Source organism: Diorhabda sublineata, chromosome 9, assembly GCF_026230105.1.
Source record: "Diorhabda sublineata isolate icDioSubl1.1 chromosome 9, icDioSubl1.1, whole genome shotgun sequence".
Taxonomy (NCBI): Eukaryota; Metazoa; Arthropoda; class Insecta; order Coleoptera; family Chrysomelidae; genus Diorhabda; species Diorhabda sublineata.
Genome location: NC_079482.1, coordinates 884,731 through 907,896, shown reverse-complemented (window position 1 = coordinate 907,896; position 23,166 = coordinate 884,731). Strand labels below are relative to the sequence as shown.

Below are 23,166 nucleotides of genomic sequence, written 5' to 3'. Positions count from 1 at the left end.
AGTTACTTTTTTAAGTTATTCCGAACGATTAAATCAAATTAATTGACTTGTGTCTGTTTAAAATAGAACGTAACCATGTAATTCCAAATATTTCATATAACTATAGATAAGGTAGAGAAAGAAGTAAAAAATCTCGTTCGTTAATCCTCTTCCTCCAAAGTATCGGTAAAAAATCCTCGACCAATTTCGGATACAACGTTTTTCACAGCTAAAGGAAATTACTTTTTATTCATAACAATGAACAACTTTCTAAAGGGTTTGAAGGGAGAGGTTCGTTTTTTCTTCCAGTATGCCCGAATTCGGAAAGAAACAGTTTTTATACATTTGAAAGAGTGAAATGTGGCAAACGTCTATTCGTATATATCCGAAATATATGTACAAGATGTTTCTATGTTTAAAAATTATGTAATCGAATGAAATTACTTCCTACAACAAAGTTTTCTTGAGTAATCCTTCTCATATCGATTCGTTTTCCTTTGGAAAGTCTGGAAACAAATTCCGTCACTGGTAATAACTAATATCGATTCGTTTTCCTTTTGGAAAGTCTGGAAACAAATTCCGTCATTGTCCAACACTCATATCGATTCGTTTTCCTTTTGGAAAGTCTGGAAACAAATTCCGTCACTGGTAATAACTAATATCGATTCGTTTTCCTTTTGGAAAGTCTGGAAACAAATTTCGTCATTGTCCAACACTCATATCGATTCGTTTTCCTTTTGGAAAGTCTGGAAACAAATTCCGTCACTGGTAATAACTAATATCGATTCGTTTTCCTTTTGGAAAGTCTGGAAACAAATTCCGTCATTGTCCAACACTCATATCGATTCGTTTTCCTTTTGGAAAGTCTGGAAACAAATTCCGTCACTGGTAATAACTAATATCGATTCGTTTTCCTTTTGGAAAGTCTGGAAACAAATTTCGTCATTGTCCAACACTCATATCGATTCGTTTTCCTTTGGAAAGTCTGGAAACAAATTCCGTCACTGGTAATAACTAATATCGATTCGTTTTCCTTTTGGAAAGTCTGGAAACAAATTCCGTCACTGGTAATAACTAATATCGATTCGTTTTCCTTTTGGAAAGTCTGGAAACAAATTCCGTCATTGTCCAACACTCATATCGATTCGTTTTCCTTTTGGAAAGTCTGGAAACAAATTCCGTCACTGGTAATAACTAATATCGATTCGTTTTCCTTTTGGAAAGTCTGGAAACAAATTTCGTCATTGTCCAACACTCATATCGATTCGTTTTCCTTTGGAAAGTCTGGAAACAAATTCCGTCACTGGTAATAACTAATATCGATTCGTTTTCCTTTTGGAAAGTCTGGAAACAAATTCCGTCATTGTCCAACACTCATATCGATTCGTTTTCCTTTGGAAAGTCTGGAAACAAATTCCGTCACTGGTAATAACTAATATCGATTCGTTTTCTTTTGGAAAGTCTGGAAACAAATTCCGTCATTGTCCAACACTCATATGGATTCGTTTTCCTTTTGGAAAGTCTGGAAACAAATTCCGTCATTGTCCAACACTCATATCGATTCGTTTTCCTTTTGGAAAGTCTGGAAACAAATTCCGTCACTGGTAATAACTAATATCGATTCGTTTTCCTTTTGGAAAGTCTGGAAACAAATTTCGTCATTGTCCAACACTCATATCGATTCGTTTTCCTTTTGGAAAGTCTGGAAACAAATTCCGTCATTGTCCAACACTCATATCGATTCGTTTTCCTTTTGGAAAGTCTGGAAACAAATTCCGTCATTGTCCAACACTCATATCGATTCGTTTTCCTTTTGGAAAGTCTGGAAACAAATTCCGTCACTGGTAATAACTAATATCGATTCGTTTTCCTTTTGGAAAGTCTGGAAACAAATTCCGTCATTGTCCAACACTCATATCGATTCGTTTTCCTTTTGGAAAGTCTGGAAACAAATTCCGTCACTGTCCAACACTCATATCGATTCGTTTTCCTTTTGGAAAGTCTGGAAACAAATTCCGTCACTGGTAATAACTAATATCGATTCGTTTTCCTTTTGGAAAGTCTGGAAACAAATTCCGTCATTGTCCAACACTCATATCGATTCGTTTTCCTTTTGGAAAGTCTGGAAACAAATTCCGTCACTGTCCAACACTCATATCGATTCGTTTTCCTTTTGGAAAGTCTGGAAACAAATTCCGTCACTGGTAATAACTAATATCGATTCGTTTTCCTTTTGGAAAGTCTGGAAACAAATTCCGTCATTGTCCAACACTCATATCGATTCGTTTTCCTTTTGGAAAGTCTGGAAACAAATTCCGTCACTGGTAATAACTAATATCGATTCGTTTTCCTTTTGGAAAGTCTGGAAACAAATTTCGTCATTGTCCAACACTCATATCGATTCGTTTTCCTTTGGAAAGTCTGGAAACAAATTCCGTCACTGGTAATAACTAATATCGATTCGTTTTCCTTTTGGAAAGTCTGGAAACAAATTCCGTCATTGTCCAACACTCATATCGATTCGTTTTCCTTTGGAAAGTCTGGAAACAAATTCCGTCACTGGTAATAACTAATATCGATTCGTTTTCTTTTGGAAAGTCTGGAAACAAATTCCGTCATTGTCCAACACTCATATGGATTCGTTTTCCTTTTGGAAAGTCTGGAAACAAATTCCGTCATTGTCCAACACTCATATCGATTCGTTTTCCTTTTGGAAAGTCTGGAAACAAATTCCGTCACTGGTAATAACTAATATCGATTCGTTTTCCTTTTGGAAAGTCTGGAAACAAATTTCGTCATTGTCCAACACTCATATCGATTCGTTTTCCTTTTGGAAAGTCTGGAAACAAATTCCGTCATTGTCCAACACTCATATCGATTCGTTTTCCTTTTGGAAAGTCTGGAAACAAATTCCGTCATTGTCCAACACTCATATCGATTCGTTTTCCTTTTGGAAAGTCTGGAAACAAATTCCGTCACTGGTAATAACTAATATCGATTCGTTTTCCTTTTGGAAAGTCTGGAAACAAATTCCGTCATTGTCCAACACTCATATCGATTCGTTTTCCTTTTGGAAAGTCTGGAAACAAATTCCGTCACTGTCCAACACTCATATCGATTCGTTTTCCTTTTGGAAAGTCTGGAAACAAATTCCGTCACTGGTAATAACTAATATCGATTCGTTTTCCTTTTGGAAAGTCTGGAAACAAATTCCGTCATTGTCCAACACTCATATCGATTCGTTTTCCTTTTGGAAAGTCTGGAAACAAATTCCGTCACTGTCCAACACTCATATCGATTCGTTTTCCTTTTGGAAAGTCTGGAAACAAATTCCGTCACTGTCCAACACTCATATCGATTCGTTTTCCTTTTGGAAAGTCTGGAAACAAATTCCGTCATTGTCCAACACTCATATCGATTCGTTTTCCTTTTGGAAAGTCTGGAAACAAATTCCGTCACTGGTAATAACTAATATCGATTCGTTTTCCTTTTGGAAAGTCTGGAAACAAATTCCGTCATTGTCCAACACTCATATCGATTCGTTTTCCTTTGGAAAGTCTGGAAACAAATTCCGTCACTGGTAATAACTAATATCGATTCGTTTTCCTTTTGGAAAGTCTGGAAACAAATTCCGTCATTGTCCAACACTCATATGGATTCGTTTTCCTTTTGGAAAGTCTGGAAACAAATTCCGTCATTGTCCAACACTCATATCGATTCGTTTTCCTTTTGGAAAGTCTGGAAACAAATTCCGTCACTGGTAATAACTAATATCGATTCGTTTTCCTTTTGGAAAGTCTGGAAACAAATTTCGTCATTGTCCAACACTCATATCGATTCGTTTTCCTTTTGGAAAGTCTGGAAACAAATTCCGTCATTGTCCAACACTCATATCGATTCGTTTTCCTTTTGGAAAGTCTGGAAACAAATTCCGTCATTGTCCAACACTCATATCGATTCGTTTTCCTTTTGGAAAGTCTGGAAACAAATTCCGTCACTGGTAATAACTAATATCGATTCGTTTTCCTTTTGGAAAGTCTGGAAACAAATTCCGTCATTGTCCAACACTCATATCGATTCGTTTTCCTTTTGGAAAGTCTGGAAACAAATTCCGTCACTGTCCAACACTCATATCGATTCGTTTTCCTTTTGGTAAGTCTGGAAACAAATTCCGTCACTGGTAATAACTAATATCGATTCGTTTTCCTTTTGGAAAGTCTGGAAACAAATTCCGTCATTGTCCAACACTCATATCGATTCGTTTTCCTTTTGGAAAGTCTGGAAACAAATTCCGTCACTGTCCAACACTCATATCGATTCGTTTTCCTTTTGGAAAGTCTGGAAACAAATTCCGTCACTGTCCAACACTCATATCGATTCGTTTTCCTTTTGGAAAGTCTGGAAACAAATTCCGTCATTGTCCAACACTCATATCGATTCGTTTTCCTTTTGGAAAGTCTGGAAACAAATTCCGTCACTGTCCAACACTCATATCGATTCGTTTTCCTTTTGGAAAGTCTGGAAACAAATTCCGTCACTGTCCAACACTCATATCGATTCGTTTTCCTTTTGGAAAGTCTGGAAACAAATTCCGTCACTGGTAATAACTAATATCGATTCGTTTTCCTTTTGGAAAGTCTGGAAACAAATTCCGTCATTGTCCAACACTCATATCGATTCGTTTTCCTTTGGAAAGTCTGGAAACAAATTCCGTCACTGGTAATAACTAATATCGATTCGTTTTCTTTTGGAAAGTCTGGAAACAAATTCCGTCATTGTCCAACACTCATATGGATTCGTTTTCCTTTTGGAAAGTCTGGAAACAAATTCCGTCATTGTCCAACACTCATATCGATTCGTTTTCCTTTTGGAAAGTCTGGAAACAAATTCCGTCACTGGTAATAACTAATATCGATTCGTTTTCCTTTTGGAAAGTCTGGAAACAAATTTCGTCATTGTCCAACACTCATATCGATTCGTTTTCCTTTTGGAAAGTCTGGAAACAAATTCCGTCATTGTCCAACACTCATATCGATTCGTTTTCCTTTTGGAAAGTCTGGAAACAAATTCCGTCATTGTCCAACACTCATATCGATTCGTTTTCCTTTTGGAAAGTCTGGAAACAAATTCCGTCACTGGTAATAACTAATATCGATTCGTTTTCCTTTTGGAAAGTCTGGAAACAAATTCCGTCATTGTCCAACACTCATATCGATTCGTTTTCCTTTTGGAAAGTCTGGAAACAAATTCCGTCACTGTCCAACACTCATATCGATTCGTTTTCCTTTTGGAAAGTCTGGAAACAAATTCCGTCACTGGTAATAACTAATATCGATTCGTTTTCCTTTTGGAAAGTCTGGAAACAAATTCCGTCATTGTCCAACACTCATATCGATTCGTTTTCCTTTTGGAAAGTCTGGAAACAAATTCCGTCACTGTCCAACACTCATATCGATTCGTTTTCCTTTTGGAAAGTCTGGAAACAAATTCCGTCACTGTCCAACACTCATATCGATTCGTTTTCCTTTTGGAAAGTCTGGAAACAAATTCCGTCATTGTCCAACACTCATATCGATTCGTTTTCCTTTTGGAAAGTCTGGAAACAAATTCCGTCACTGGTAATAACTAATATCGATTCGTTTTCCTTTTGGAAAGTCTGGAAACAAATTCCGTCATTGTCCAACACTCATATCGATTCGTTTTCCTTTGGAAAGTCTGGAAACAAATTCCGTCACTGGTAATAACTAATATCGATTCGTTTTCCTTTTGGAAAGTCTGGAAACAAATTCCGTCATTGTCCAACACTCATATGGATTCGTTTTCCTTTTGGAAAGTCTGGAAACAAATTCCGTCATTGTCCAACACTCATATCGATTCGTTTTCCTTTTGGAAAGTCTGGAAACAAATTCCGTCACTGGTAATAACTAATATCGATTCGTTTTCCTTTTGGAAAGTCTGGAAACAAATTTCGTCATTGTCCAACACTCATATCGATTCGTTTTCCTTTTGGAAAGTCTGGAAACAAATTCCGTCATTGTCCAACACTCATATCGATTCGTTTTCCTTTTGGAAAGTCTGGAAACAAATTCCGTCATTGTCCAACACTCATATCGATTCGTTTTCCTTTTGGAAAGTCTGGAAACAAATTCCGTCACTGGTAATAACTAATATCGATTCGTTTTCCTTTTGGAAAGTCTGGAAACAAATTCCGTCATTGTCCAACACTCATATCGATTCGTTTTCCTTTTGGAAAGTCTGGAAACAAATTCCGTCACTGTCCAACACTCATATCGATTCGTTTTCCTTTTGGTAAGTCTGGAAACAAATTCCGTCACTGGTAATAACTAATATCGATTCGTTTTCCTTTTGGAAAGTCTGGAAACAAATTCCGTCATTGTCCAACACTCATATCGATTCGTTTTCCTTTTGGAAAGTCTGGAAACAAATTCCGTCACTGTCCAACACTCATATCGATTCGTTTTCCTTTTGGAAAGTCTGGAAACAAATTCCGTCACTGTCCAACACTCATATCGATTCGTTTTCCTTTTGGAAAGTCTGGAAACAAATTCCGTCATTGTCCAACACTCATATCGATTCGTTTTCCTTTTGGAAAGTCTGGAAACAAATTCCGTCACTGTCCAACACTCATATCGATTCGTTTTCCTTTTGGAAAGTCTGGAAACAAATTCCGTCACTGTCCAACACTCATATCGATTCGTTTTCCTTTTGGAAAGTCTGGAAACAAATTCCGTCACTGTCCAATACTCATATCGATTCGTTTTCCTTTTGGAAAGTCTGGAAACAAATTCCGTCACTGTCCAACACTCATATCGATTCGTTTTCCTTTTGGAAAGTCTGGAAACAAATTCCATCACTGGTAATAACTAATATCGATTCGTTTGCCCTTTGGAAAGTCTGGAAACAAATTCCGTCACTGTCCAACACTCATATCGATTCGTTTTCCTTTTGGAAAGTCTGGAAACAAATTCCGTCACTGTCCAATACTCATATCGATTCGTTTTCCTTTTGGAAAGTCTGGAAACAAATTCCGTCACTGTCCAACACTCATATCGATTCGTTTTCCTTTTGGAAAGTCTGGAAACAAATTCCATCACTAGTAATAACTAATATCGATTCGTTTGCCCTTTGGAAAGTCTGGAAACAAATTCCGTCACTGTCCAACACTCATATCGATTCGTTTTCCTTTTGGAAAGTCTGGAAACAAATTCCGTTACTGGTAAACACAAATATCGATTTGTTTTCCCTTTGGAAAGTCTGGAAACAAATTCCGTCACTGTTCAACACTCATAAATTCTGTAGTTTAGTACAAATTTCATTTTCGATATATTTGCCCATCATATTATGATAATTGTCTGCTAAGTAAAAAATTTTAATCGAGTAAAAGAAAAATAAAAACAGCTAAATTTGATATTTTCGTAAGAATAATGTAAGTAAAAGTTTTTTTTTTATATTTCAGTCAAATAATTCGTGGCGAACTTTTCTAATTATCAGTCGGGGGTTCTTCGAAAGTCGGGTCCTGTTACTCAGGTGGCGAAAAGAAACTAGCGGAAAGTCCCCGGCTACGTAAAATTTATTGGGAGATTTTGTCGCTGTAGACTTTTTTTGTGATTAAATTTTAAAGTAAGTTGGATACTTTGAAGTACATGACCAAATTCAAGTTATGCAACGGAATATCGAACCACGTATATTAACGTACCTTTCCCAACTTCTTAATCCACTTCAAGTTCTTAAAAAGCCGCGGCCGTCAATTCTACGAGGCCATTTCCCATTTTTAAAGGTTATTTTCTTCAGACGAACAAAAAATATCAATTTATTTCAATGAAATATGTCTAGACTTCTTTAATTTCGTTCTAATTAAAAATGATGATTTATGATTGTTATTGCAATTTTTTTGACTTTATTAACGAATGAAAATTAATGAAATCAAATATTAGCATGTTTCTCATTCAAAAATTCGAGTTTCATCAACATTTAATAACAAATTTGATTATATACACATCGTTGTAATTCATTGCTTCTATGACACAGAACAATATCTTTTATTGACAGCTGTCATTAAATGATATCATATAGGTAACGCACATGACAACTAACACGTTTTATGTTTAGAACAGCTGTCATTTCTCTTGGAGTATCTCAAAAAATCGAAAAGGGACTTTAAATCGCAATTAATCGCTTCGAAATAGTTCAAAGTTCAGAAATAATTGGATCTAAATACGCTGAAACCTCATAAATACGCTTGAAGACATCATTAATCGTAAATAACATCATTCGAACAATCGACCCACAATCGATTATCGATGGAGAAGTATATTTGTTTTGAGAAGTTTCTATTATGGGAAAGAGCCAAAAATTGGCAGAGAGTTAAGTTTAAATCATACGGGGGGTGATGCAGCTATAAAACCTGGTTAAAGATGGCCGCTCAAAGCGTGCATCGTTATAATTCACTGACGCTGCTTCTATGACACGGAACAGTATCTTTTATTGACAGCTGTCACTAAATGATATCATATAGGTAACGCACATGACAACTAACACGTTTTATGTTTAGAACAGCTGTCATTTCTCTTGGATTATCTCAAAAAATCAAAAAGGGACTTTAAATCGCAATTAATCGCTTCGAAATATTTCAAAGTTCAGAAATAATTGGATCTAAATACGCTGAAACCTCATAAATACGCTTGGAGACATCATTAATCGTAAATAACATCATTCGGACGATCGATAACAATCGATTATCGATTTTCAAAGGAAAGAGATGATACAACTGTCTGATAACGATTGAGGGATATGTTTTTAGTAAAAATTATTGAAAATTAGCTTTTAAATTTATAACTATTCATATATATAGTGAACAATATGGAATAAATTGAAGTAATTATTTGATTTTACAGAGTTGCCAAGCTTTAGATCGCCCGTATCGAATATGACAGTAGCTGTCGGTAGGGAAGCCGTACTGAACTGCGCAGTAGACAATTTAAGTCCATACAAAGTAAGTACGTACATTTAGGATGTATTTGACGCTAATACGGACCTGATTTTTGCTTATAAACTTCTACATTAATATCGTCGTGATCAGTTCGGATTTCTCAATCAATTATTTCCCAAAAAGAAAAAAAAACAAATGAAGTCACGCAAGAATTTTAATGTGATGGTGTTTTTATGACAAATTAATTACTGGACTTTTCGACCGAAGTTTCTCTTGTGCCTTAATCAAAAGTTTTAATTAAAAAAGTTATTTAAAAAAAAAGATATAATTTAATGATTTTATCGATGCAAAAATTTCGGTAGTAATGCTAGTAGATATTATACGGTTTGTCCTATCACAATTACAGCTTGTTAATCACTAGTTGCTTCTCAAAAACAACATCGTCCAAATGTGAACCGTGCTACTCATTAATAATCGAGTACTACTCGTAAAATTGCTCAAGACGAGTATGAAGCTGCTCAGTGCTGTCGGCAGCATTTTCTTTGGTTATAACCACTGAATTTGTGCAGTTTGGGCACTAAGAAGTCATCTAACATCTCTGAATTTAATGTAACCTTTTACCTTCAAAAAAAATAATTCCTCCTTGACGAAATCAAACCTCTGACCAGTATCCAATCTTTCCACCAAGTGATTTTGTGAACCTGCAGCTCCAAATCTTCTGCTACGTAATATTCCTTGTTCATGCCATGACTTTTCCAGTCGTTCCACGCTTTGAAGTCGAAGTTGAAGTTAAATCTAGTGGATTTAATAAGATGGAGCAATTAGAGGTTATATTGGAGGTGAATTGAATGATTTCGACTATTAATTGATGAAATTTCGGTTTGGTTTTGGAATTAATTCGATCTAATCTAGAGTATTATTGAAAATTTAACCAGAAAAAACTGAATTAAAGTTTTGGAGTTGTTGCAGTGGAGACAATTGAAAAGAATGAAATATAGGTTATGTCATAACCTCTACAGTCATACAGCTGTAATCTACCGTGATTTATAGACATACATTAAATCGTCGAAACAGTTTTAAATTAGTGTTTTAAAAAATAAACTGGTTTCTAAGCAATTACTTCCATTTGGAACGTACAGAAAACAGTTCATTAAAATCCAGCTGGAGCTTACAATTAAAAACTCTAATACTTCCCTTCCTCGGGTTCGAGAGAAGATTTATTTTCACGAGACTCAGGTGAACTTTCCCGTCATATGGGTTAGAGACCGTTGTTGCGTCCAGCCAAGAAAGCTTTTAACTTTTATAATAATCCTAATACTACATGTGGTGTTAATATTTATAATTAATATCTACGTTTTGCTTTTAATTCCTCATATTTTTAAATCCACAACCATTTAAATACTTAATATTGCGAACGTAAAAATGATTGTATATACCTTACCACATGTTTGTTTCATGTGACAAAAATTAACGGTTTTGAGATAAAAAAACTATCTTCACTACACTTCACTACACTTCACTACACTTCACTACACTTCACTACACTCACTACACTTCACTACACTATTTCTGAGGGTACCAACAGTACTTTTTTTTGTTTCTCTTGATTTATTCTCGGCTAAATCGTTCTGGTTATCCTGCAATTACTTTTGATCTATAATATATCCTGATTCCTGTATCAATATCATCTGTAGTTCCATCGGTAGTAAACACTATAACTGTTACTTCGACACCAAAAGTTCCCATTCCACTTCACTACTTTTATTTTCACTTTAACTACGGAAAAAACTGAGTTGATGTTTCTCACAAAGAAACGAATACAGTTAAGACTGTTCTCTGGAGTCGCTGGAGCAAATATTAACGGACTAGAGCTGGAGAAACGAAAGGCTACTGATGGCGACGACTCACTTATCTTGTATGGGGCCAGACGTCTTGAAAATAAACCCATGACGATGTGTATTGAGTAACGCGAGATCCTAGAGGACTGTCTCTTTATAGGTTGTCCTAGTTGCGGCGGGGTATCATCCTCGTGGACCTCCTGGCTTTCGAGCGTAAGATACGGCAACCGTCGAACGTTCTAGAACAATACAGACGTGGCAACAACAATACACAGCTTCTTACTGTCAACAGTATCTCCACAACACCTGAGTGTCCGTATTGTGAACACGTGTAACCACTAGTTTGAAGAGTTTGATGCTGGGCAAGGTAGGATGGTATCAAACGAACATGAACAGACCCATCAACCAGAGATAATATTGGTTGGAGATGACACAAGATGGTGGTTTGGTAGGGAGTCCAACATATCCATGTTTCGTGGTGGATCCGTTGCTTGGATTCCGATTCTCCAAGCAACGCCCAGCTGGAGTTTGAAGAAACCGATGAAGGTCAAAAGGTATCTCAAGAACTGCGTTGGTTAGATGGACGTAGATGCATGTAAGAAAGATTTACACAAGTTTGAGGTTGCTGTGTTGTTTTATATATAAAAAACCTGAACTATATGATAAATTGAATGAAATAGAAATTTCGAAACATCTTTTTCCTTGGCTTATTTTATTTAAAAATAAATTTCCTCTTGTCAACTCATGTCTAATATACTTTTCTTTGGACCATTTAGTCGGTTTCTTCAATTATCTTCGATCAAGAATCATATTTCAACTTTTTTCGTTTTCTAGCTAATGAATTTTTTATTTGACGCAAGGAGCAGGTTGCATTTGAATTTTTGAATAACGTAATACGACGGACTACTTTTCTTGACAATAAACTTTTCTAAAAACGTAAAGATAATTCTCAAATGTTTATGACAGTTTAATAGTCGTCTTTCTCTTTATTTATTTCCTTTTTGATTATCATTTCTACCTCTAAAAACGACCCACGTAGCTGCGTAAGACAACTCAATGGAAAAATTAGAATCAGATACGAACTCAACGCAAAATGAAAGCTTCATGTAAAAAAATATGAACGGAACCAGTTTTTATTCGTATTGAAAGTGATTTAAACGAAATAATATTCGAAATTTGAATTTTAATATTATTTGCTCTCCAAATATGTTGCTGAGCAAACTCGTTGAGCCTCGGTGCGATCCAAAGGTGTAAAAATGGACTTTCTCCCACAGCCCAGGGCGGCCCTAGGTACTGCACTACATATTTTATTCCAAGCCTTCCACACGGCTCTAAGGACTGCACTACATATTGTTCTAGAGGTGTAGATTTTGGTCCAGAAATACTCAATCCAGTTTCTCACGCTAGCTTCGAACCGTCCAACATTTGGTCCATTGGTTTGTCACTGCTTTCGAGCTTCACCAGCTCTGGAATTCTTAGATGAATTGCCGGATTTCCTGGCTTTAGTTTCACTGTATGGATTAGCTTGTGGAAGAAAGGTTTGGTGGAGCTTCTAAGAATGTAGTGGGGCAGGTTGACGTACCGTAATACCTTCTACGACCACGTTTCTTGCGCGTCAAAGTCGTTGTACTTCAAACAAATTTGACTAAATGGAGTTTCCGGTTATTGTTAGTTGTAGTAAATCAGAAAATAGGGGATCACGACCTTTATCTACATACTCTACGTTCAGAATTAGCTAAGGGCTCAATATTATACATTGGAAATGCATAATCACTTGCCAATTGAAATCAAATTGATATTTGAAGGTTGAATCCTATTTCTTGACCCTCGTCGATGGCACTAAGTATTAAGATACGGGGATCCCACGAATTCTACTGACTGCGCCAATTAGAAATATCACTTTCGAAATTTTATTATTAAAAAACTTAAATCACATAAAAAAAGTCACAATTTCACAAAAGTTCAATGAATCCGATTAATTTCAACAATTGAATCGACCAATTTCGTTAAAATGGTATTTACAACATTTCTTTTTTATATTGAAATAAATTCCGATGAGGTATTTTAGTAAAATAATATTTTTATGGTTTAATTTTTAAATTCGTGTGAATTTTTTCGATCAGACCGCACGAATTCTACTGACTGCGCCAATTAGAAATATCACTTTCGAAATTTTATCATTAAAAAACTTAAATCACATAAAAAAAGTCACAATTTCACAAAAGTTCAATGAATCCGATTAATTTCAACAATTGAATCGACAAATTTCGTTAAAATAGTATTTACAACATTTCTTTTTTATATAGAAATAAATTCCGATGAGGTATTTTAGTAAAATAGTCTTTTTATGGTTTAATTTTTAAATTCGTGTGAATTTTTTCGATCGGACCGCACGAATTCTACTGACTGCGCCAATTAGAAATATCACTTTCGAAATTTTATCATTAAAAAACTTAAATCACATAAAAAAAGTCACAATTTCACAAACGTTCAATGAATCCGATTAATTTCAACAATTGAATCGACAAATTTCGTTAAAATGGTATTTACAACATTTCTTTTTTATATTGAAATAAATTCCGATGAGGTATTTTAGTAAAATAATCTTTGTATGGTTTAATTGTTCAAGTCGTGTGGATTTTTTCGATCAGACCGCACGAATTCTACTGGCTGCGCCAATTAGAAATATCACTTTCGAAATTTTATCATTAAAAAATATTAATCACACAAAACAAATTACAATTTCACAAAAGTAAAATGAATCCGATTAATTTCAACAATTGAATCGACAAATTTCGTTAAAATAGTATTTACAACATTTCTTTTTTATATTGAAATAAATTCCGATGAGGTATTTTAGTAAAATAGTCTTTTTATGGTTTAATTTTTAAATTCGTGTGAATTTTTTCGATCGGACCGCACGAATTCTACTGACTGCGCCAATTAGAAATATCACTTTCGAAATTTTATCATTAAAAAACTTAAATCACATAAAAAAAGTCACAATTTCACAAAAGTTCAATGAATCCGATTAATTTCAACAATTGAATCGACAAATTTCGTTAAAATGGTATTTACAACAATTCTTTTTTATATTGAAATAAATTCCGATGAGGTATTTTAGTAAAATAATCTTTGTATGGTTTAATTTTTAAATTCGTGTGAATTTTTTCGATCAGACCGCACGAATTCTACTGACTGCGCCAATTAGAAATATCACTTTCGAAATTTTATCATTAAAAAATATTAATCACACAAAACAAATTACAATTTCACAAAAGTAAAATGAATCCGATTAATTTCAACAATTGAATCGACAAATTTCGTTAAAATAGTATTTACAACATTTCTTTTTTATATAGAAATAAATTCCGATGAGGTATTTTAGTAAAATAGTCTTTTTATGGTTTAATTTTTAAATTCGTGTGAATTTTTTCGATCGGACCGCACGAATTCTACTGACTGCGCCAATTAGAAATATCACTTTCGAAATTTTATCATTAAAAAACTTAAATCACACAAAACAAATTACAATTTCACAAAAGTGAAATGAATCCGATTAATTTCAACAATTGAATCGACAAATTTCGTTAAAATGGTATTTACAACATTTCTTTTTTATATTGAAATAAATTCCGATGAGGTATTTTAGTAAAATAGTCTTTTTATGGTTTAATTTTTAAATTCGTGTGAATTTTTTCGATCAGACCGCACGAATTCTACTGACTGCGCCAATTAGAAATATCACTTTCGAAATTTTATCATTAAAAAACTTAAATCACATAAAAAAAGTCACAATTTCACAAAAGTTCAATGAATCCGATTAATTTCAACAATTGAATCGACAAATTTCGTTAAAATGGTATTTACAACAATTCTTTTTTATATTGAAATAAATTCCGATGAGGTATTTTAGTAAAATAATCTTTGTATGGTTTAATTTTTAAATTCGTGTGAATTTTTTCGATCAGACCGCACGAATTCTACTGACTGCGCCAATTAGAAATATCACTTTCGAAATTTTATCATTAAAAAACTTAAATCACATAAAAAAAGTCACAATTTCACAAAAGTTCAATGAATCCGATTAATTTCAACAATTGAATCGACAAATTTCGTTAAAATGGTATTTACAACAATTCTTTTTTATATTGAAATAAATTCCGATGAGGTATTTTAGTAAAATAATCTTTGTATGGTTTAATTTTTAAATTCGTGTGAATTTTTTCGATCAGACCGCACGAATTCTACTGACTGCGCCAATTAGAAATATCACTTTCGAAATTTTATCATTAAAAAATATTAATCACACAAAACAAATTACAATTTCACAAAAGTAAAATGAATCCGATTAATTTCAACAATTGAATCGACAAATTTCGTTAAAATAGTATTTACAACATTTCTTTTTTATATAGAAATAAATTCCGATGAGGTATTTTAGTAAAATAGTCTTTTTATGGTTTAATTTTTAAATTCGTGTGAATTTTTTCGATCGGACCGCACGAATTCTACTGACTGCGCCAATTAGAAATATCACTTTCGAAATTTTATCATTAAAAAACTTAAATCACATAAAAAAAGTCACAATTTCACAAACGTTCAATGAATCCGATTAATTTCAACAATTGAATCGACAAATTTCGTTAAAATGGTATTTACAACATTTCTTTTTTATATTGAAATAAATTCCGATGAGGTATTTTAGTAAAATAATCTTTGTATGGTTTAATTGTTCAAGTCGTGTGGATTTTTTCGATCAGACCGCACGAATTCTACTGGCTGCGCCAATTAGAAATATCACTTTCGAAATTTTATCATTAAAAAATATTAATCACACAAAACAAATTACAATTTCACAAAAGTAAAATGAATCCGATTAATTTCAACAATTGAATCGACAAATTTCGTTAAAATAGTATTTACAACATTTCTTTTTTATATTGAAATAAATTCCGATGAGGTATTTTAGTAAAATAGTCTTTTTATGGTTTAATTTTTAAATTCGTGTGAATTTTTTCGATCGGACCGCACGAATTCTACTGACTGCGCCAATTAGAAATATCACTTTCGAAATTTTATCATTAAAAAACTTAAATCACATAAAAAAAGTCACAATTTCACAAAAGTTCAATGAATCCGATTAATTTCAACAATTGAATCGACAAATTTCGTTAAAATAGTATTTACAACATTTCTTTTTTATATTGAAATAAATTCCGATGAGGTATTTTAGTAAAATAGTCTTTTTATGGTTTAATTTTTAAATTCGTGTGAATTTTTTCGATCGGACCGCACGAATTCTACTGACTGCGCCAATTAGAAATATCACTTTCGAAATTTTATCATTAAAAAACTTAAATCACATAAAAAAAGTCACAATTTCACAAAAGTTCAATGAATCCGATTAATTTCAACAATTGAATCGACAAATTTCGTTAAAATAGTATTTACAACATTTCTTTTTTATATTGAAATAAATTCCGATGAGGTATTTTAGTAAAATAAAATTTTTATGGTTTAATTTTTAAATTCGTGTGAATTTTTTCGATCAGACCGCACGAATTCTACTGACTGCGCCAATTAGAAATATCACTTTCGAAATTTTATCATTAAAAAACTTAAATCACACAAAACAAATTACAATTTCACAAAAGTGAAATGAATCCGATTAATTTCAACAATTGAATCGACAAATTTCGTTAAAATGGTATTTACAACATTTCTTTTTTATATTGAAATAAATTCCGATGAGGTATTTTAGTAAAATAGTCTTTTTATGGTTTAATTTTTAAATTCGTGTGAATTTTTTCGATCAGACCGCACGAATTCTACTGACTGCGCCAATTAGAAATATCACTTTCGAAATTTTATCATTAAAAAACTTAAATCACATAAAAAAAGTCACAATTTCACAAAAGTTCAATGAATCCGATTAATTTCAACAATTGAATCGACAAATTTCGTTAAAATGGTATTTACAACAATTCTTTTTTATATTGAAATAAATTCCGATGAGGTATTTTAGTAAAATAAAATTTTTATGGTTTAATTTTTAAATTCGTGTGAATTTTTTCGATCAGACCGCACGAATTCTACTGACTGCGCCAATTAGAAATATCACTTTCGAAATTTTATCATTAAAAAACTTAAATCACATAAAAAAAGTCACAATTTCACAAAAGTTCAATGAATCCGATTAATTTCAACAATTGAATCGACAAATTTCGTTAAAATGGTATTTACAACAATTCTTTTTTATATTGAAATAAATTCCGATGAGGTATTTTAGTAAAATAATCTTTGTATGGTTTAATTTTTAAATTCGTGTGAATTTTTTCGATCAGACCGCACGAATTCTACTGACTGCGCCAATTAGAAATATCACTTTCGAAATTTTATCATTAAAAAACTTAAATCACATAAAAAAAGTCACAATTTCACAAACGTTCAATGAATCCGATTAATTTCAACAATTGAATCGACAAATTTCGTTAAAATGGTATTTACAACAATTCTTTTTTATATTGAAATAAATTCCGATGAGGTATTTTAGTAAAATAGTCTTTTTATGGTTTAATTTTTAAATTCGTGTGAATTTTTTCGATCAGACCGCACGAATTCTACTGACTGCGCCAATTAGAAATATCACTTTCGAAATTTTATCATCAAAAAACTTAAATCACATAAAAAAAGTCACAATTTCACAAAAGTTCAATGAATCCGATTAATTTCAACAATTGAATCGACAAATTTCGTTAAAATGGTATTTACAACAATTCTTTTTTATATTGAAATAAATTCCGATGAGGTATTTTAGTAAAATAGTCTTTTTATGGTTTAATTTTTAAATTCGTGTGAATTTTTTCGATCAGACCGCACGAATTCTACTGACTGCGCCAATTAGAAATATCACTTTCGAAATTTTATCATCAAAAAACTTAAATCACATAAAAAAAGTCACAATTTCACAAACGTTCAATGAATCCGATTAATTTCAACAATTGAATCGACAAATTTCGTTAAAATGGTATTTACAACAATTCTTTTTTATATTGAAATAAATTCCGATGAGGTATTTTAGTAAAATAGTCTTTTTATGGTTTAATTTTTAAATTCGTGTGAATTTTTTCGATCAGACCGCACGAATTCTACTGACTGCGCCAATTAGAAATATCACTTTCGAAATTTTATCATCAAAAAACTTAAATCACATAAAAAAAGTCACAATTTCACAAACGTTCAATGAATCCGATTAATTTCAACAATTGAATCGACCAATTTCGTTAAAATGGTATTTACAACAATTCTTTTTTATATTGAAATAAATTCCGATGAGGTATTTTAGTAAAATAGTCTTTTTATGGTTTAATTTTTAAATTCGTGCGAATTTTTTCGATCAGACCGCACGAATTCTACTGACTGCGCCAATTAGAAATATCACTTTCGAAATTTTATCATCAAAAAACTTAAATCACATAAAAAAAGTCACAATTTCACAAACGTTCAATGAATCCGATTAATTTCAACAATTGAATCGACAAATTTCGTTAAAATGGTATTTACAACAATTCTTTTTTATATTGAAATAAATTCCGATGAGGTATTTTAGTAAAATAGTCTTTTTATGGTTTAATTTTTAAATTCGTGTGAATTTTTTCGATCAGACCGCACGAATTCTACTGACTGCGCCAATTAGAAATATCACTTTCGAAATTTTATCATTAAAAAACTTAAATCACATAAAAAAAGTCACAATTTCACAAACGTTCAATGAATCCGATTAATTTCAACAATTGAATCGACAAATTTCGTTAAAATGGTATTTACAACAATTCTTTTTTATATTGAAATAAATTCCGATGAGGTATTTTAGTAAAATAGTCTTTTTATGGTTTAATTTTTAAATTCGTGTGAATTTTTTCGATCAGACCGCACGAATTCTACTGACTGCGCCAATTAGAAATATCACTTTCGAAATTTTATCATTAAAAAACTTAAATCACATAAAAAAAGTCACAATTTCACAAACGTTCAATGAATCCGATTAATTTCAACAATTGAATCGACAAATTTCGTTAAAATGGTATTTACAACAATTCTTTTTTATATTGAAATAAATTCCGATGAGGTATTTTAGTAAAATAGTCTTTTTATGGTTTAATTTTTAAATTCGTGTGAATTTTTTCGATCAGACCGCACGAATTCTACTGACTGCGCCAATTAGAAATATCACTTTCGAAATTTTATCATTAAAAAACTTAAATCACATAAAAAAAGTCACAATTTCACAAACGTTCAATGAATCCGATTAATTTCAACAATTGAATCGACAAATTTCGTTAAAATGGTATTTACAACAATTCTTTTTTATATTGAAATAAATTCCGATGAGGTATTTTAGTAAAATAATCTTTGTATGGTTTAATTTTTAAATTCGTGTGAATTTTTTCGATCAGACCGCACGAATTCTACTGACTGCGCCAATTAGAAATATCACTTTCGAAATTTTATCATTAAAAAACTTAAATCACATAAAAAAAGTCACAATTTCACAAACGTTCAATGAATCCGATTAATTTCAACAATTGAATCGACCAATTTCGTTAAAATGGTATTTACAACATTTCTTTTTTATATTGAAATAAATTCCGATGAGGTATTTTAGTAAAATAATCTTTTTATGGTTTAATTGTGCAAATCGTGTGAATTTTTTCGATGAGACCGCACGAATTCTACTGACTGCGCCAATTAGAAATATCAAGATTATTCTAGATATAACCAGTGATTCGTTTTTTAGAATATGCAAAATTTCCAAAACAAGCATATAAAAAACAAATCAAAGAGATGGTTTTCTATTACGACGCATTCTACAAACAAAAAACGAGTTGATCCTCAAATTTATTGAAAAGTTTCTCTTTCAGACGTTCCCAGCGACACTTTTCAGGCGTTACTTAAAACAAAGATAAACGTGGGATCGTCATATGAACGACCATAGTAAATATGCGAAACTTCAAGTTTTATTCAAATTTTTTTAATAAATGTGCGGCTTTATCTAGTTTTCCAAAACATTTTAAATAACTATATTTTTTTCTCTAACCGGTTTTGTAATGTGTGCGGAGTAGGATCTCCGATTGCATATCTTCAGTGCCTTTCTGCATAATTTATTTCGTTTTGTTCTTTTATCGGGCATGTTTTAAACACTGCGAAAATAGATTACTTATCTCGAAAGTAGATTTAGAATACAATGAAGTAGAGAAAAATGAAATAAAAGGAAAATAAATGTGCATTATAAAACAAAAGCCCATTTGTCCGGAAAAATTCCATGAGGTCTTTTGGAATTTATTTCAATATAATTACAAGGAATTTGAGAGGAAAAATAATTATCCATTCTACGTCCCGGCTGTCTGTATTTCTGATGAAACATGAACGTTGTTCAACTAAAAAAAAAACGCTTCTTTCTATTCTTTTTTCCCCCCTTTTTTTGTAAATATAAAAGAAACAACTTTATAAGCTTTGTTTTAATTATACTCGATAGAATAAATTGAGTGCTCAAAGATCTCTATTTTAGAAACAATAAAAACTCCTCTACCGAGTAAATGGTAACTTTTATTTAAAAAAAAAATTACGAGGGTAGTCTCAGAAGTACATGGCAAGTTTGAAGACGCCAAGTTGTTTGGTGATACAATATTTTTATTTTAAAAAGCATTAGCTCAATCTTTATTAAAACTGAGCTAGATTATACTCTGGGTGAGTCCGCATCTTGTCCAAATGAGACAAACATAGTAGACAATTCGAAAAGTGCTATACAACATCACTGGATCCATCACTTCACACCCCAAGCAAAAGATTCATACAAAACAATAAACTGAAAAGTAAAAACCGGTTCCAAACAAGTTTCTAGTTCTACGTAAAATATTTTGGCTTAGCGATCTGTCTCTTCAAGTTAAAAACTCAACAATAGTCAACAATATCTTTTCCTAGGGAACAATCCTGTAGATCTAACGCCATTTTCTGATATTCCGATTCAATTTTCCCGCCATACGCACTTGTTTCAAAAAACGTTCTTCCGGCGGATAATCATTCCCGACTTGGTGATAATAATTCGAAGAAAGACCCACGGATTCGAATGGAATATTGACTAGCAGCCCCCAAACAACCTAGATTTAGTTCCTAGTGAATACCATACCAAAATTACATTGATTTGAACGTCAATAAACATGTTTTTCATTATTTTATAGACAAGCCTCGTATAAGGAAAATTATTTTGTTCGTTTTTGGTAGTTACCATTCATAATATGGGTTATTAAATCTTAAATACGAGGGTGAGTATGAATGGCGGTTGATTGAAAGGAAATAATTTATTATAAACATGAAAAGGTGTAATATGTATCGATTTTTTTTTATTAGAAACATACTCCATTAGTATTTTTGAGTTCAAGCGATTATAAAGTAGTCGAAACTTTATTTGCTCGAATAATTCGAAAAGGAAACATAAAAAAATCAATAGAGCATCGTATGGTGAATTGAATAAAACAAGTTTTCGTTTTTTAGATCTTTCTACATGGTTTTCTTAATGAATCCGCGTCATATTGGAGTTTTTTGGAGTATTCCTGCTAGACGGTCTGTGATAAGCAGTTGCGTGACTTAGTGAGGTTCATTTAATCCGTGATTAAATAGAAAATAGTTTTAAAAACCAGGTGAAAATTGACGTTGACATCTTATTGAGGCGTGTAACTTTTTTGACAACCCTCATTTTAATTATTATTAGATTTATATTCGGTAAAGAGGTTACGAGATGCGTGTGAAAAGTAACTTTTTTATAGTTTCGCGCAACAAGGTGATTAGAGGAAAAAATAATTGCAATCGTAACGTTATAAAAGCCATTTTCAAAAACAGTATTCGAGGAAAACGTTATTATGGAATATGCCGACAGGTTTATGACATTTTGCGAAAAAAATCTGCATAGAATGTAGGCGAAATTACAAAGAGATGATTTATATGATTCATAAAAAGTGATACGCGAACGAATTTGTTATCAACTTTTTGTATTTGATCTAAATATCTAATAACAAGTTTTAGTTTCAACTTTTTGAATTGAATTATTCAATAATGCGTCCCAAAAGTTTAAGATCATCCGTATCCCTATTAAAAACTCAACATCAACCCCTTAAAATGAAACAAATCTTATATTAAAACTATTAAAATCAATTTTTATTAATCCTAGTGATGTTTATTTACATTCTGCAATATTTTCGAAACGACACGTTTTCTGTATACAATATCAAGTCAAATAAACACGACACAGTAGGTAATGACGTAGTGAAATGCTTCCAAGATGGTTATAGATCCCTCCAAGGTACTCTTAACGGAATTTATAAAACTGTCGCTTTATTTCTCTACGGATTTCGATGCGGTTGTCGCTATTGAATGAAAAAGAAAAAATAAATATTCTATCTACTAGTTTCTGTATTTCAAACAAAACAAAATGTGATAAAGACATATCCAGACGAATAATCGCTTACCTCACACGTTTTCTATGAAGGTCATTCTATGTATTATGGATCTAGCAAATGAAAGCGACAACACTAAATGTCTCAAAGTATTTTAATATGCCACGAAACTAGAAGAGATCTTGTTCAAATCCGCAGGTTTCAATTGAATTGACATTTTTCTGTCAGTTCAAAAGATAAATAAAAATGGACAGTGCTTCTAGTGGTCAAATTTCTGAAGAAATACAAAGTTAAATACAAAACACCTACTATAACACCGATAAAGTCATGACGATGAAACAATGGCAACATCTAACAAACCGTCAGTCCACGTGGACTCATCATCTACACTATTTACCAATGAAAACATCAAATCGTAAACATAAATTCATTTCTATTGGTCGAAGCTGTCGGAAGACGTATGTAGACAATTTCTTCGAAGTATTCCTGCTAGACAGTCTGCGATAAGCAGTGGCGTGGTTTGGTGAGGTTCATTTAATTCATAAATTTCTTTAAATAAATAGAAATATAACTTTAGACCATGGGCGATTGAAGACAATGGAATTGCACAGACTGGTATGGGTTTAATAATAAAAAATACAGCAAGTTATTTTAAATATATTCGAATGTTTAAGAAAAGAAATCATAATAAGAATTGTATCAAACAACAATCCTTCATAATTCAATCAAATTATGAATCAAAATGTTTTTTTTCTTTTGTTTTATTTGCAAAGAATTCATTTTTTTGCTTTTAAATTTCGTTTTCCATAAAAAACATCGAATGGGGTACAGAAAGGACTCAGTTCATGTCTGGTATCATGTTTAAACCAAACGCCCTTACGGGCAGGTACATTTTACTCGTCTATTTACGTTTTATGATTTAATATTCGGTTATTCTTGACTTTCC

General features: G+C 32.4%; 1 protein-coding gene across 2 annotated transcripts in view; it reads left to right on the top strand.

The window, feature by feature from the left end:
* LOC130448545 (lachesin) overlaps positions 1 to 23,166 on the top strand; it is a 121,241-nt gene that overhangs the window by 27,225 nt on the left and 70,850 nt on the right. The window contains exons 1-2 of one of the 2 annotated variants that reach the window (XM_056785959.1): positions 7,564 to 7,620; positions 8,895 to 8,992. In XM_056785959.1, the coding sequence (XP_056641937.1) occupies positions 8,927 to 8,992 (66 nt within the window). In that variant the 5' untranslated portion in view covers positions 7,564 to 7,620; positions 8,895 to 8,926. Of the gene's footprint in view, positions 1 to 7,563; positions 7,621 to 8,894; positions 8,993 to 23,166 lie in introns of those variants that run through there. The other variant, XM_056785958.1, reaches the window with a different exon arrangement.